At 43.7% G+C, this 16,879-nt stretch overlaps 1 protein-coding gene across 3 annotated transcripts; it reads left to right on the plus strand.

Moving 5' to 3' along the window:
• The first annotated feature begins 172 nt into the window (after nucleotides 1-172).
• Nucleotides 173-16,643, plus strand: LOC129823822 (metal-response element-binding transcription factor 2-like). 3 transcript variants are annotated; one of them, XM_055882842.1, is made up of 15 exons: nucleotides 173-388; nucleotides 991-1,207; nucleotides 1,317-1,398; nucleotides 3,316-3,411; nucleotides 3,873-3,970; nucleotides 5,017-5,141; nucleotides 5,245-5,340; nucleotides 5,462-5,530; nucleotides 5,886-6,009; nucleotides 11,946-12,013; nucleotides 12,091-12,264; nucleotides 12,507-12,615; nucleotides 12,738-12,781; nucleotides 12,872-12,979; nucleotides 14,016-16,643. In XM_055882842.1, the coding sequence occupies exons 1-15, from the start codon at nucleotides 384-386 to the stop codon at nucleotides 14,383-14,385; spliced, it is 1,785 nt and encodes a 594-aa protein (XP_055738817.1). In that variant the 5' UTR covers nucleotides 173-383; the 3' UTR covers nucleotides 14,386-16,643. The 3 variants fall into 3 exon arrangements, with proteins under 3 accessions (XP_055738817.1, XP_055738818.1, XP_055738819.1); XM_055882843.1 differs by having other exon boundaries at nucleotides 12,875-12,979; XM_055882844.1 differs by having other exon boundaries at nucleotides 12,878-12,979.
• Nucleotides 16,644-16,879: the final 236 nt, after the last annotated feature.

Consider the following 16,879-nt stretch of genomic DNA (forward strand, 5'->3'; position numbering starts at 1 on the left):
ACCTCACGTAGCAAATAAGATAAAAAATTTTGTTGACCAAATTCGACACTCTCATTGACCTCCATACAAAATCTCCTTGCTTGGTGTGCGAAACAACACTAACTGCTGGAAGGAAACAAATTTCCCGCCGAGTAGGACCTCCCTTTCTGCCATGGTTGACCGAGCGCTTCCCACAATGCACTCCCATATCAGCGGGAAATAAAAATGGCGAATGTATTAGGGGAGAATGACCCGTTTGTTATTTTCTAAACAACATTTGTATTGTGTCATATTTTGAGAGGAGCATTTCAAAGAGATTTACCGATATTCGGACAAGACGCCAATCACCGGTTACGACCGAGTATTTCAATATATGTCGCATTTTGACCCTCCTAACTGACCGAATGAGGTAGCTCGCAAACTTATCAAAATAACATGTTATTAGCTGTGGGTGCGCTCCAGAATCATTCCGTCTGTTATAGCTCGAGACATGTGCCTGTAGACAACTGCTAAGACAAATTGCATACATGATGTATCCAGCTAGCCATTGAACTGAAAACGTATATGCCGTTAATTTTATCAATTCATTATTTCATCCTGGATGCAAATGTCCAGACAGCTAACTAGCTAACTAGCCCACGAACAAAAGGAAAAAGTGACGGTGCAGAGTGGGATAGGGCTCTAACACCCCAAGACTACTCATTTTCTCACAGATATCTAGTATGCTGGGTTACTTGACAGCTGAGTTGACGCAACCTGTCAAATTCTAGACATTTCTCTATTGAGTAGCGTGCATGGCTTGCTTCTGTTACTTAAAAAATGTGATTTGGCTTTCCAGTGTTCCCTTTGAAATAATCTCCTTTTATTCTGTGTCTCACATATGCTGCTATGGTGAGACTCAACTGGCCTGTAGCTTCAATACAATGACAACGCTTGACAGCGACACCTATTTTTTTTTGGGGGGGGGGGACGATGTAGGAATTAATTAACCTCTCTCTTCCAATATGACAGAGACTCAACGGCATTAGAGCGCTTGCCGGTCCACCAGCAGAAAGCACATTCCCTTCGGCAGCAGTGCAAGACGCCAGTGTCCCTGACCAGCGTCCACTCTACCGAGGCTAGACATGGAGGGGACACGGACACCAAGCTCGGCAACAAGTTTGAAGAGGGACAAGAGGTCCTAGCCCGATGGTCGGATGGGCTGTTTTATTTGGGGACTATCACGAAGGTAAGCAGCTGTAGTTACTAGGTGGAAAGTTTCAATTTGGTGTAAATGCAATTTCAGACATCTTATGTCATTTTGCAGTAAAGGATCTTGATATTTCTTTCTCCCTCAGATAAATAAGGACAAGCAACGCTGCTTTGTTGTCTTTGAAGATTGGTCCAAGTCCTGGGTTCTGTGGAAGGACATTCAGACAGGCAAGTAGTTCTTCTGCACAAGACATGCTGCCATGTCAAGTTCCAGTCATATTTTTGATAGTCAATGTGATGGACCGTTTTATGCTTACTTGATAGTATGTTGAACTTTCATCTTGTTGGATATTTGCCATGTGTGTATTACACTCTAAAGAAAAAAGCCGCCTGCTAGTAAAAATACATGCCTTTCTATTTTCTCCACAGATATTGCCAATAGACCGTGGGCAGAATCCTTAGAATTTTGCTTTCAGAAAGTATAATTTCTGATCCAGGATGTGCAGTTTTTCAGTTAAATGTGTGTATTCATTCCGTTAGGCTTGCCCTCATTCATTCTATCTCCGGTTGTCTTCATATCCTTGGTTGAGATTTCTTCCATCTCCTGGTTTATCTTTTGTAATTTGTCCCTGACAGTTAACAGACCACAGAATTTCCTACACCAACCGTAAATTCCCCACAGACAAGCATAGGGAAGGCACTCCTCAGCCTGTGTTACTACTGTGTTCATACATGTTAATTTTATACATGTTAATGAGTCACACTTCAGGGAGGGGCCTAGAAATTAATTGTCATCTATTAGCACCGATTTTAGTTAGATTACTCATGACTGATGTTTGACATATTGGAATTGCACAATCGTATTTGGTCTAAGTGGCAGAAAATGTGATTGTGTTATGTTGAACCTCAAATGGCACCCCCAGTTGTATTTGAGTAGGAATTAATTTAAGTTGGGCCTCTCAACTAAAGTCACCTTAAGTTAAAAAGTTCATATTCTATGGCCTTTGCACTTATGCTTACACTCTGACCAGACCGTGCGTCCGCCATCGCCATTTTGTCCACCTACACCAGACACGATCAGAACACGCAGGCTGAAAAATCTAAACGAACTCTGAACCAACTATATTAATTTGGGGACAGGTCGAAAAGCATTAAACATTTATGGCAATTTAGCTAGCTAGCTTGCTGTTGCTAGCTAATTTGTCCTTGGATATAAACATTGGGTTGTTGTTTTACCACAAGGTCCTCTACTCCGACAATTAATCTACAGATAAAAGGGTAAAAGTTTGTTTCTAGTAATCTCTCCTCCTTCAGGCTTCTTCTTCTTTGGAATTTATATGGCGGTTGGCAACCATCTTTAAGGTGCACTACCGACTGGACTGGAGTGTAGACCTCAGTTCATCTTTCAATCACCCACGTGGGTATATGCTCCTAAAAACCAATGAGGAGGTGGGACTTGCAGTGCGTCAAGCATCACAAATAGAACCAAGTTATATTTTAGCACCTTGCTACGCAGACATGCGTGAGCAGTGTGGGTGCAATGATTGAATAACATGCATTATTTTGCAGCACACGTGACGCAAGTGGTGTGGTCAGCATGCTAGACTACGCCATTTTATTTTGTGCGGTTGCAGGTTTTGCAAAAAATAAATAAAAGTGTTTAACTTCTATATTAAATGACATCCACTTCAAAAAGGATCCCTCTCTCGTTGGACTGGATATGGATGACAGATTCCTATTTCAGTCAACTTTGGGTGAAAGTAGCATATCTTGTTTGATTATGTTGGATTGGTAGCACATGGGGATAGGTTTGTGGAGATAGGACTGCATATAGCACTGTGCACACATCACACTGGTAAAATGGAGACTTCCCACCATGGTCTCGCACCTTTGTCAGTTATAATGTACAAAAGTTAACTGTTATGCGTTGTTGAAACTTGGTCCCCCCCACGTGTGCACGTTTATTTTTTTCCCCCTAGCACTACACCCTGACTCAAATAACCAATTCATCATCAAGCTTTGATTATTTGAATCAGCTGTGTAGTGCTAGGGCAAAAATCTAAACGTGCACCTAGGAGGGGCCTCAGGACTGAGTTTGGGAAACCCTGATCTAGAGGAATGACCCATCCCACCTGTTTTTTTTAGGGGACGAGGGAGGAGAGGACATGGTCTGCACAATATGCCAGGATGAGTGCTCAGAGGATCCCAACGAGATTGTCATCTGCGACAAGTGTGGACAAGGTAGGGCTTAATCACCATCATAACAATGTGGACAAGGTAGGGCTTAATCACCTTCCAAACAATGTGGACATGGCTTAATCACCATCCTAAGAGTGGATTTTCACCAACAACGAATTTGGCAAGAGATGTTCCGTCCCCGTTAATTTTCAATGAGGACATGCAGAGAAATTGTGGGAGGGTGAGCCCTGCTAGCAGAGGGGTGGAAAAACTTTATGCAAATTTCAAGAGTAGCAATGTGTTTTCAAGAGGGTTCCGCCTCTGGTCAAAACCCAATGTAACTTCTTCGTCCTGTAGCGCAAAGACAAGGTTGGGAAAATATGCTTTGGGCCAGATGTTTGTAGGTTTATATCCCATTTAAGGATTCCTTGTTTGCTATCTAGTCATTAGAGGTCCCACCTCTGGAAAAATGTATTGATACAATAGTAATTCTCTCTTAACTGTGACCCGTCTTTTCCTTTCAGGATACCACCAGCTCTGCCACTCCCCCATCATCGACTCCAGCCTGATCGACACCGATGAGAAGTGGCTCTGTAGGGAGTGTGTGTTCGCCACAACAGAGGTACTTACGATACTATATTATTACTAACACTGAGTGTACAAAACATTAGGAACACCTGCTCTTTCCATGACAGACAGACCAGGTGAAAGCTATGATCCCTTATTGATGTCACTTGTTAAATACACTTTAATCAGTGTAGATGAAGGGGCGGAGACAGGTTAAAGAAGTATTTTTAAGCCTTGAGACAATTGAGACATGGATTGTGTATGTGTACCATTCAAAGGGTGAATGGGGAAGACACAATATTTAAGTTCCTTTGAATGGGGTGTGGTTGTATGTGCCAGGTGCACCGGTTTGTCAAGAACTGCAACGCTGCTGGGTTTTTCACTCAACAGTTTCCCATGTGTATCAAGAATGGTCCGCCACCCAAAGGACATCCAGCCAACTTGACACAACTGTGGAATGCATTGGAGTCAACGTGGGCCAGCATCCCTGTGGAATGCTTTCAACACCTTGTAGAGTCCATTCCCCGACGAATTGAGGCTGTTCTGAGGGTAAAAAAGGGCGGGGTGCAACGCAATATTAGGACTGGGTTCCTAAGGTTTTGTCTGTGTATATTGTCCTTTTACATTTAGTGAGTTCAGCATGCAAGGTACCCAAAAATAAATACAGTAATTAAGCAATAAGGTCCGGGGGGGTGTGGTATATGGCCAGTATACCACGGCTAAGGTCTGTTCTCAGCACGACGCAACGCTGAGTGCCTGGATAAAGCACTTAGCCGTGGTATATTGTCCATATACCACAAATACCTGATGTGCCTTATTGCTATTATTAACTGTTTACCAATGTAATTAGAGCAGTAAAAATACATGTTTTGTCATACCCGTGGTATACAGTCTGATGTACCACTGTTTTCAGACACTCAGCATTCAGGGCTCGAACCACCCAGTTTGTAATACAATACAACATAATGCAATATGAAAACACTGGAAAGTGAACCCACACATAATATTCATATTACAGAACCACTGTGTGAAAGGTAGTAATAGTAAGGGAACGCTCCAACCAAATTGAGCTCACAGTCCGGTGTATGTGTTCTCTGACAGAAGGGTCCCAAAGCTCTGCAGGAGCTGAAGCAATCTCTGCCTTATTCCCTGGAGGACCTGGTGTGGGACCAGGGACACAAGACCAACATCCAGCAATGCTACTGCTATTGTGGAGGCCCTGGAGAGTGGGTCTCTCTCACACACACACACACACACACACACACACACACACACACACACACACACACACACACACACACCCTCTGTTTTAACCCCTCTCTCCTTTAGCTGGTACCTGAAGATGCTGCAGTGCAACAGGTGTAAGCAGTGGTTCCACGAGGCATGTATCCAGTGTTTTAAGACGCCCATGCTCTATGGAGACAGGTACTAAACAACCGCACCTTTAAAGCCTCGTTTGATAAGTCATCTCTCAGGAAGCATGTGCTGAGTGACTACCTATGGCATGCAAGAAAATAAATCTACTCTTGTGCTTCTTTCTCACCAGGTTCTATCTATTTATTTGCTCAGTTTGCAGTAGTGAACCAGAGTACCTCAAACGACTGCCTCTTAGATGGTAAGAGAAATTTGTGTCGAATTGATTGGTGTACGAGAAGGATTGATGTTATTCACTCGAGCTGTTGATCTATTGTTTCCATCTGTTGAAGCAAACAAGATACCCCAATGACACTGAGTCAGTTTAACAGTGTGTGTGTGTGTATATATATATGTATATGTGTATATATATATATATATATATGTGTGTGTGTGTATATGTATGTATATGTATGTATATATTTGATGAAACTGGAGTAGCAGTCTATCATAGTTCCCTCTAGGCAAAATGAAGCTATTCTATTCCACGTCAATCCCCGTACTGAATCATTGACTTGTGGCTGTTCTGTGCTTCCTTCCTTGTTTCTGTCCAATAGGGTGGACGTTGCACACCTGAGCCTCTACAACATGAGTGTGATTCACAAGAAGAAGTACTTTGATTCTGAGATGGAGCTGATGACTTACATCAATGACAACTGGGAGCAACTGCAGCTCGGGGAGGTAGGACGAAGCTTGACACAGTTGGGAATAGGGGTGTGAATGTTTAAACATTAAAACGTTTAAACAAAATTGTGATCCTTGACGGCAAGAAAAAAATAGTTTCCCCCCCAACAAATTATCACAGTGCCGTTATCACAAAACATATTATTTTCTGTGTTATAGCATAACTAGATGATAGGCTATAAAGAAGTTTTTTATTTTTTTATTTCACCCTTGGTAGGACAGTTGAGAACAAGTTCTCATTTACAACAGCGACCTGGCCAAGATGAAGCAAAGCAGTGTGACAAAAACAACAGAGTTACACAAACAAACATACAGTCAATAACACAATAGAAAAATCTATGTACAGTGCGTGCAAATGTAGAAGAGTGGGGAGGTAAGGCAATAAATAGGCTATGTATGTGAAATAATTACAATTTAGCATTAACACTGGAGTGATAGATGTACAGATGATGATGTGCAAGTAGAGATAGTGAGATACTGCAAAAGAGCAAGAGGATAAGTAACAATATGGGGATGAGATAGTTGGGTGTGCTATTTACAGATTGGCTGTGTACAGGTAACAGCTGCTCTGACAGCTGATGCTTAAAGTTAGAGAGGGAGATATAAGACTCCAGCTTCAGTGATTTTTGAAATTCGTTCCAGTTATTGGCAGCAGAGAACTGTAAGGAAAGGCGGCCGAAGGAAGTGTTGGCTTAGGAGGTGACCAGTGAAATGGTGGGTAGTATATCGGGCTTTGGTGACAAAACGGGTGGCACTGTGATAGACTGCATCCAATTTGCTGAGTAGAGTGTTGGAGGCTAATTTGGAAATGACATCGCCAAAGTCAAGGATCAGTAGGATAGTCAATTTTACGAGGGTATGTTTGGCAGCATGAGTGAAGGATGCTTTGTTTTGAAATAGGAAGCCAATTCTAGATTTAATTTTGGATTGGAGATGCTTAATGTGAGCCTGGAAGGACAGTTTAGTCTAGCCAGACACCTAGGTAGTTGTAGTTGTCCACATATTCTAAGTCAGTACCGTCCAGAGTAGTGATGCTTGTCGGACAGGAGGTTGCAGGCAGCAATCGGTTGAAGAGCATGCACTTAGTTTTACTTGCATTTAAAAGCAGTTGAAGGCCTCGGAAGGAGTGTTGTATTGCATTGAAGCTTGTCTGGAGGTTTGTTAGCACAGTGCCCAAAGAAGGGCCAGATGTATACAGAATGGTGTCGTCTGCGTAGAGGTGGATCAGGGAATCACCAGCAGCAAGAGCGACATCATTGATATATACAGAGAAAAGAGTCGGCCCGAGAATTGAACCCTGTGGCACCCCCATAGAGACTGCCAGAGGTCCGGACAACAGGCCCTCCGATTTGACACACTGAACTCTATCAGAGAAGTAGTTGGTGAATCAGGCGAGGCAGTCATTTGAAAAGCCAAGGCTATTGAGTTTGCTGATAATGGTCGGGGATCTGTTTAACTTGGCTTTCGAAGACTTTAGAAAGGCAGGGTAGGATAGACAGTTTGGGTCTAGAGTGTTTCCCCCTTTGAAGTGGGGGATGACTGCGGCAGCTTTCCAATCTTTGGGTATCTCAGACGACACGAAAGAGGTTGAATAGGCTAGTAATAGGGGTTGCAACAATTTCGGCTGATCATTTTAAAAAGAGAGGGTCCAGATTGTCTAGCCCAGCTGATTTTATAGGGATCCAGATTTTGCAGCTCTTTCAGAACATCAGCTGTCTGGATTTGGGTGAAGGAGAAGCGGGGGAGGGGCTTGGACAAGTTGCTGCAGGGGTGCTGAGATGTTGGCCGGGGTAGGGGTAGCCAGGTGGAAAGCATGGCCAGCCGTAGAAAAATGCTTACTGAAATGATCGATTATCGTAGATTTATCAGTGGTGACAATGTTTCCTATCCTCAGTGCAGTGGGCAGCTGGGAGGAGGTGCTCTTATTCGCCATGGACTTTACAGTGTCCCAAAACCTTTTGGAATTAGTGCTACAGGATGCAAATTTCTGTTTGAAAAAGCTAGCCTTGGCTTTCCTAACTGACTGAGTATATTGGTTCCTGACTGCCCTGAAAAGTTGCATATCGCGGGGGCTATTCGATGCTAATGTATAACGCGACAGGATGTTTTTGTGTTGGTCAAGAGCAGTCAAGTCTGGGGTGAACCAATGGCGTTATCTGTTTTTAGTTCTACATTTTTTGAATGGGGCATGCTTATTTAAGATGGAGAGGAAAGCACTTTTAAAGATCAACCAGGCATCCTGTACTGACGGGATGAGGCCAATAGCCTTCCAGGATCCCCGTGCCAGGTCGATTAGAAAGGCCTGCTTGCTGAAGTGTTTTAGGGAGCTTTTGACAGTGATGAGGGGTGGTGGTTTGACCGCAGACCCATTACGCATGCAGTCAAGGAGGCAATGATCACTGAGATCCTGGTTGAAGACAGCAGAGGTGTATTTAGAGGGCAAGTTGGTCAGGATGATATCTAAGAGGGTGCCCATGGTTACGGATTTAGGGTTGTACCTGGTAGGTTCCTTGATAATTTGTGAGATTGAGGGCATCTAGTTTAGATTGTAGGATGGCTGGGGTGTTAAGCATGTCCCAGTTTAGGTCACCTAACAGTACGATCTCTGAAGATACATGGGGGGAAATCAATTTACATATGGTGTCCAGGGCACAGCTGGGGGCTGAAGGGGGTCTATAACAAGCGGCAACAGTGAAAGACTTGTTTCTGGAAAGGTGGATTTTTAAAAGTAGAAGCTCATTGTTTGGGCACAGACCTGAATAGTAAGACCGAACTCTGCAGGCTATCTCTGCAGTAGATTGCAACTCTGCCCCCTTTGGCAGTTCTATCTTGTCCGAAAATTTTATAGTTAGGGATGGAAATTTCAGGATTTTTGGTGGCCTTCCTAAACCAGGATTCAGACACGACTATGACATCCGGGTTGGCGACATGTCCAAAGCAGTGAATAAAACAAACTTAGGGAGGTGGCTTCTAATGTTAACATGCATGAAACCAAGGCTTTTACGGTTACAGAAGTCAACAAATAAGAGCGCCTGGGGAATGGGAGTGGGGCTGCAGGGCCTGGATTAACCTCTACATCACTAGAGGAACAGAGGAGGAGTAGGATAAGGGTACGGCTAAAGGCTATCAGAACTGGTCGTCTAGTGTGTTCGGCACAGAGAGTAAAAGGAGCAGGTTTCTGGGCATGGAAGAATAGATTCAAGGCATAATGTACAGACAAGGGTATGGTAGGATGTGAATACAGTGGAGGTAAACCTAGGCATTGAGTGACGATGAGAGGTTTTGTCTCAAGAGACATCGTTTAGACCAGGTGAGGTCACCGCATGTGTGAGGGGTGGAACAAAAGGGCTAGCTACGGCATATTGAGCAGGGCTGGAGGCTCTACTGTGAAATAAGACCTTCACTAACAAAAGCAGCATTGGACAAGGCATATTTACATTAGGGAGAGGCATGCTTAGCCGAGTAATCATAGGGTCCAGTGAGTAGCTAGGCGAGCTGGAGACACGGCGATTCAGACAGCTAGCGGGCCGGGGCAAGCAGGTGGTACGTCGCAACGGAGGAGCCTGTTGAAACCCCCTCGGACGGTTACGTTGGCAGACCAGTCGTGATGGATCGGCTGGGCTCTGTGTCGGCAGTAAAAGGGTTCAGGCCAAAATATGTATTGAAGCACAAGAATTGGCTGATGGACCTCTTCAGCTAGCCAGGAGATGGGCCTAGCTCGAGGCTAGCTCCAGGCTAACTGGTGCTTGCTTCGGGACAGAGACATTAGCCAGGAGTAGCCACTCGGATAGCAGCTAGCTAGCTGCAATGATTCGGTGCAAAGGTTCAGAGCTTGCGGTAGGAATCCTGAGATATGGTAGAGAAAAAGCAGTCCGATATGCTCTGGGTTGATATCGCGCTGTGCAGAGTGGCAGGAATTGACCAGGCGGAGGCTGGCTGATGTCCGTGTTAACGGTGATGACTGCTAGCAGTGGCTAACTGACTACTGGCTAGTAGCTAGTTAGCTGGCTACCTTCTGATGGGGGTTCCGGTTCTAAAGTGTAAAAATAGCAGATCCGTACCACATTGGGTGAGGCGGGTTGTAGGAGAGTATGTTCAGTTCGTAGATGGCAATTGAGATTTTTAAAATTATATATATTAGAAGAAAACAAGAAAAAAATATATACATGGGACGGGACAACAGACATCTGACTGCTGTGCCATCTTGGATATTTTGCCTGGGGAAAGTTGTGTAATTTAAATAAAAAACAGAGTGTAAGAGGCAAACTTTGGGTTACTTTGGTGAATTTGCGAGGCATACAATATATTGCGATATACAGATTACCAAGATATATGCACGCTGTTCTGCCTGCCTCCTCTCTCTCCCTCGCGCTGTTCTGCCTGCCCCCTCTTCTCTAGTGATGCGAGTGTGATCAGTCTTTGGTCTGTTGCATGTGGAATATTCTAGCCTATTCATTGATGATAGGCCCTGCTTTACTGAAGTGAGACATTGTAAGCCAAGAACTTGAAAGATATAGCTTTTGATTGCTGATAGATAGGCCTAGTGCATGGTTCTGACTTTCTGCCTGGTGGCCGACCTGCCTATACTGTGCCCCTTCCCTCTCACTCCGTCCTTCGGTATGAAAATGCAGGTGTTTGTGTTCTCGGAAGTACGGCAACTAATCCGTCTCCTCCGATCCAAAAAACACTTAATCTTAGGAGTCGATTCTGGTATCTTGACACTAAGAAATGGGATTTGACACCGGGATTCGACTCCCCACCATTACGTCATTAACAATTGGAAAGGGAAAAGTGGGATACCTAGTCAGTTGTCCAACTGAATGTATTCAACTGAAGTGTGTCTTCCGCATTTAACCCAACCCCCCTGAATCAGAGAGGTGCGGGGGACTGCCTTAATCGACAACCACGTCTTCGGCGCCTGGGGAACTGCCTTGCTCAGGGGCAGAACGACAGATTTTTACCTTGTCAGTTCGGGGATTTGATCCAGCAACCTTCCAACGCTCTGACCAAAGGCAAGCGACAGCAGCAAAGTCCTGTATGGAAGTACTTTGAGAGTTAAATGGAAGAAATGTGCAAGCTGGAATTAAGGTACAGTAATGGTAGTACAGGTGCAATGCTTAACCATCTGAAAGGGATGCACCGTGAGACCCAAAATATTGCTGGTAGCAGCGCAGCCTCATAAATTTTTTTATTTAATTTTCTGACTTTTTCTTATTGTTTTAATGGAAAACCAAAATAAATAAATGGGGAGCCAGGCCCAGGCAATCAGAATCAGTTTTTTTCCCAACAAAAGAGCTTTATTGCAAACAGAAATACTACTCAGTTTCATCAGCTGTCCTCGTGGCTTGTCTCAGACGATCCGGATGTGGAGGTCATGGGCTGGCGGAGTTACACATGGTCTACGATTTTAAGGCAATTTGCACAAACTACCAAGTTCTCTAAAACGACGTTGGAGGCAGCTTATGGTAGAGGAATGAACATTCAATTCTCTGGCAACAGCTCTGGTGGACATTCCTGCAGTCGGCATGCCAATTGCACACTCCCTCAACTTGAGACATCTGTGGCATTGTGTTGTGACAAAACTGAACATTTTAGAGGGGCATTTTATTGTCCCCAGCACAAGGTGCACCTGTGTAATGATCATGCTCTTAATCAGTTTCTTGATATGCCACACCTGTCAGGTGGATGGATTATCTTTGCAAATGAGAAATGGTCATTAACAGGGATGTAAACATATTTCTGCACAACATTTTAGAGAGAAGCTTTTTGTGCATCTGGAACATTTCTGGTATCTTTTTTCACCTCATGAAACATGAGACCAACACTTTACATGTTGCGTTTTTATATTTTTGTTGAGTTTATTTTATTTGATACAGCAGTATATGACATTTTAACACTAAATAAATCTGACTTTTTCGTTTTTCCAAATACAGCTTTCAGCTACTCCTCAGTCGGACCGATATGAAAGTATTTTGGAAGCACTGAATAGCAACCACAGCATGTGAGTAACTCTCTATGACCTTATGATTTCTGTAATGTTAGCATACAAATCCACCCTCATTTGTCCATCTTTCTTAGGTTCATGTCAGGGAAGGAGATCAAGAAGAAGAAGCACCTCTTTGGGCTGAGGATCCGTTTTCCTCCGGGTCCCCAGAGCTCTGACCTGCTGGCCAACAGAGGGGAGCCAGAGAGGGCCTCCAACGAGATCAAGATCAAAGGCAGGAAGGCTATCAAGCCTCTTTCTAACACAAGGTGGAACTCAAGTTTCTACTAAATTATGTTATGAGACACTCGTAAAAAAATATATACTAATTTAAAAACCCATTTTTTTGCATGCAAGATATCCTGGTAAGGCTGTTTTGGTTTTTATCTCAGTACTTTTGGTTGGGTTTGGTTAGCCAGAAGTTGACTGGTAAGATAAGGGACCAGAAAAGAGAGCTATCCTTTTGTTTTCAGTGAACTATGATGACTCAATTTGACGGTTGTTGTTCCAGTGAAGTAACCAATGGCGTGGTGAAGAAGACCAAGAAGATGAAGAAACAGGGAGGTCACTCCCTGGCGACTCTGGCCAAGCTAAGTCGCTCCAGTGAACTCTTGGCCCAGGTGTGTGTGTTTAATACTACTTGTATTGATCAACGTTAACACCTTTACCCAAAGTTAAAACATTTTGAGGGGTATGTTGTTCATCCATTGACATGTGTAATACCTCTTTATCCCTATTGAAGGATATGAAGCCACCACCACCTCTGGATTCCCAGTCCTTAAGGAGGTCAGCTATCCCCCCCCAAAAAATGTAATTTGTGAAACTTTTGCTCAGTTTGTGAAACTGTTGAATTGTGGTGTTCTTCTTTACTCCCAGCAGCAGGAGTGACAGATCTGTTCCCTCCTCCAGTACCTCCGAGATGGAATCCATCAGTGCCGTCCGCACAACTGAAACTACCTCAACTAGCCTCTCCAGACAGTCCAGGTACATTCTACAATAGCATTATGGTACACCAAGTATGTGGACATCCCTTCAAATTAGTTGATTCGGCTATTTCAGCCATGCCAGCTGCTAACATGTTTATAAAATCGAGCATGCGGCCATGGAATCGCCGTAGACAAACATTGGCAGTAGAATGGCCTGTACTGAAGAGCTCAGTGACTTTCAACGTGGCACCGTCATAGCATGCCATCTTTCCAACAAGTCAGTTGGTCAAATTTCTACCCTGCTAGAGCTGCCCCGGTCAACTGTAAGTGCTGTTATTGTGAAGTGAAAATGTCTTGGCGCAGCAATGTCTCAGCTGTGAAGTAGTAGGCCAAACAAGCTCACAGAACGCTCACTATTGAATTCTGTACTGCCTCTTGAAGCAACGCCAGCACAATAACTGTTTGTTGGGAGCTTCATGAAATAGGTTTCCATGGCCGAGCAGCCTCACACAAGCCTAAGATCCCCATACGCAATGCCAAGTGTCGGTTGGAGTGGCGTAAGCTCGCCACCATTGGAATCTGGAGCAGTGGAAACGCCTTCTCAGGAGTGATGAATCAAGCTTCACCATCTGAATCTGGGTTTGGCGGATGCCATGTTAACGCTACCTGCCCCAATGCATATTGCCAACTATGAAATTTGGTGGAGGAGGAATAATGGTCTGGGCCTGTTTTTTTCATGGTTCGGGCTAGGCCCCTAAGTTACAGTGAAGGGAAATCCTACCGCATAGTGACATTCTAGACGATTCTGTACTTCCAACTTTGACAACAGTTTGGGGAAGGCCCTTTCATGTTTCAGCATGACGGTGCCCCTGGGCAGAAAGCGAGGTCCATACAGAAATGATTTGTCTATCGGTGTGGAAGAACTTGACTGCCCTGCACAGAGCCCTGATCTCAACCACATCGAACACCTTTGGGATGAATTGTAACGCTGACTGCGAGCCAGACCTAATCGCCCAACATCAGTGCACGACCTCACTAATTCTCTCTCGCCTCACTCTTGCCTCTCGCTTTCTCTCTTCCCTATTCCTCCCCAGCTTGTGTAGCTCCAGTAAGACGTTCACGGGTCGCCACTGGCCCATCGCCCAGCCCCCCCTGAAGAGGAGACGGGGCCGGCCACGTCGGGCCCCCCTCCAGCCTCCCAACCCTGAGATCCCCCCTCACCAGCCAGACCCCCACCACCTCCCAGAGCTCCCCAACCCCCTGCTGGGGCTCCACTCCACGGACATAGTGCACGGGCTGGGCCAAGGTGGTCAGCTGTCCCACCTGAAGAGCTCAATCAGTAGCTACTTTGGGGTGGCAGGCCGCCTGGAGTGCGGGGAGAAGTACCGCATCCTAGCTCGCCGGGTCACCCTGGATGGCAAGGTTCAATACCTGGTGGAGTGGGAGGGTGTCACTGCCTCCTAAACTTGTCATATCGCTTATGTATCGCATAACATGTTTACACAGCGTTTATAAAGCATTATAAACTGGGTGGTTCTGAATGCTGATTGGCTGAAAGCTGTGGTATATCAGGCCGTATACCACGGGTATGACACACTTTATTTTTACTGCTCTAACTACATTGGTAACCAGTTTATAATAGCAATAAGGCACCTCGGGGGTTTGTGGTATATGAACAGCCCTTAGCCGTGGTATATTGGCCATACACCACACCTCCTCGGGCCTTATTGCTTAATTGCACTCCTCTTCTGAGATCGGGCTCCCCCGTGTTGCCCAGTCTGGAACGGCGCTTGCGTTTCCAGTGATATGCTCCAGTGATATGGTCTTTCTGTGACTTGTCTTTTGTGTTTCAGATCTGTTTCGGTTTTGTAAACTGAAGAGGTTAAGAGATCAGCTTTGGCAGAATGTAAAATGAATGGTGTTTAGAGTGGTTAGGTAAAGGGTGTGAATGGTGTTTGAGTGTCTTTGCGCCTGAATTGATATGTTGAAAGTGTGCCTGTTTGCGAGTAGTTGATGTTCGAGAGGGACTCAAACAACAGAGATGATGTTGTGCTGCTGCAAACCCGTTTTATTATTATTGTTTATTATGAATTATTATATATATCTTTACTTTTCTACATTTTTATTGATATGCCTCGAGTGTCTAGTGAGACACAGTTCATTTTTTTACGATTTGGATTTGATTGCACATACTGTATCAAGTTCAGCCTGTCATACAGCAATTCTCCTGAACCCGTTGTACCCAGGCTCATAAAATCACTTAGATATGAAGTTTCTCTTTTCAGTCTTTGGCAGCTGAAAGCGTGTAACCTCTAGCTCTAATCTCTGCTTAATGTTTTGCAAATCATCTCACTATGAATAGTATTAATTTCACTGTGTTCTAGTCCCAATCTACACTGTCAAGATTTTACTCAGACTTTTTCTAACGCATTATTAATTACTGGTAGAATTTGCTTTGAGGGCTGAGCTTGTGCGAAAGAACGTTAGTGACTGAATTCATGTGTCATGTGGTAACTGGTACCGTTAGGCCTTGTGTTACATTTGAAAGGTTGAGTAATGTACCCACGTTTTTACTTGTGTTCTACAATATATGTTCTGAAGATATACATTTGTGCGGCATTTTTTTAATATGCAATCATTGTACTTTTAAATATCTACAGTTACATTTATGAACCTCTTAAAGAACTTTGTTCCTTAATTTTCTTCCCTCTGTGTGGTTATATTTTATGACTGATCAGTGCGAACATTGAATGCAAAAATCTCATGGACCTTTTCACTTAAATAAAACTGATTTCAGTTCTTAAAACCGCCTATGCAACTTAAGTCTCGAAAGACAATTGTTTTTGTATTTCAATCACTTGACCGCAAGATTGGCATCAGCAACAAACCGCAAAAATATTTTGGTTACATCTGACTCTGGCCTTTTTTTTTTTTTTTTTCAGGTGCTATTTATTTCACCTTTTACTCCTCAGAACTGTGCACTTAGTCAGATGTCTGCTGGTACAACCAAGCTCACCTAGAACCCACTCAGGATATGCTCAGCAACTTTATTGTATGTACGACGTACTCAAAGATTTGGAATATAACATGTTATTGATGGAACATTTTCTGTGGTGTCAGTATTTCATTGAAGTTAATTTAAAAGAAAATGTAGCATTCATTTAGTCATTGCTCTGTGACTGGTTGTTTTCAAAAAGCTGCAGTTCAGTCCATTGTGCTTCAGGGTCACAAGTGTCTCTTAGTTCATCTGAAAACATTATCCTCCACTTATCACATGTAGTATTTACTCTTCATTTCCCTTCACCTCTGAGGGGTTAGGTTCAATATAGAAGAACATTTCAGTTGAATGCGTTGTTGTATAACTGACTAGGTATTCCCCCCCCCCCTCTGTTTCATTGTAAGAGGTCAAGCAGTTAATGCCTCTTGCTGTTGGATTATGTTTTGTTATTCTCAGAAAATGCCATTTTCCCCTTGAGGCAGTGGAGTTGGGTCAAGTCGTTGATACCTCTTTATTCATGTTTTTTTTTTTTTTAAGAGTGATTTTAAGCTTTTCTTCTGTATCAAACTTTATTGGTCACATACACATTTAGCAGATGTTGTTGCGGGTGTAGTGAAATGCTTGTGTGTGTGTATGTTGTTCCAGTGTTAGACCCCTGGATCTTTCTGTTTTCTACTGGCTTTGGGCAGGCTTCTTCAGCCGAATAATAAATATCTAAAAGGCCTACTGATGTCATTTATTTATTTTCTTCACATTGGCACTTTTGTTTTGATTCCAGTATGTCATCTTGCTGTTTAATTTATTTTTATGTATGGCATGTTACATTTCCATGAAGTAAGAGTGTAGAGAATTAATTCAGGTCAAACATTGTCACCAGCTAGCTAGTTAACATAAACCCAGAAATAATAATTCTTGGTGTTTCTGATTTCACTCCAGTAGTGGGCTTACATCTCAGCTGTG

This window comes from Salvelinus fontinalis, chromosome 26 (genome assembly GCF_029448725.1).
Source record: "Salvelinus fontinalis isolate EN_2023a chromosome 26, ASM2944872v1, whole genome shotgun sequence".
Lineage (NCBI taxonomy): Eukaryota > Metazoa > Chordata > Actinopteri > Salmoniformes > Salmonidae > Salvelinus > Salvelinus fontinalis.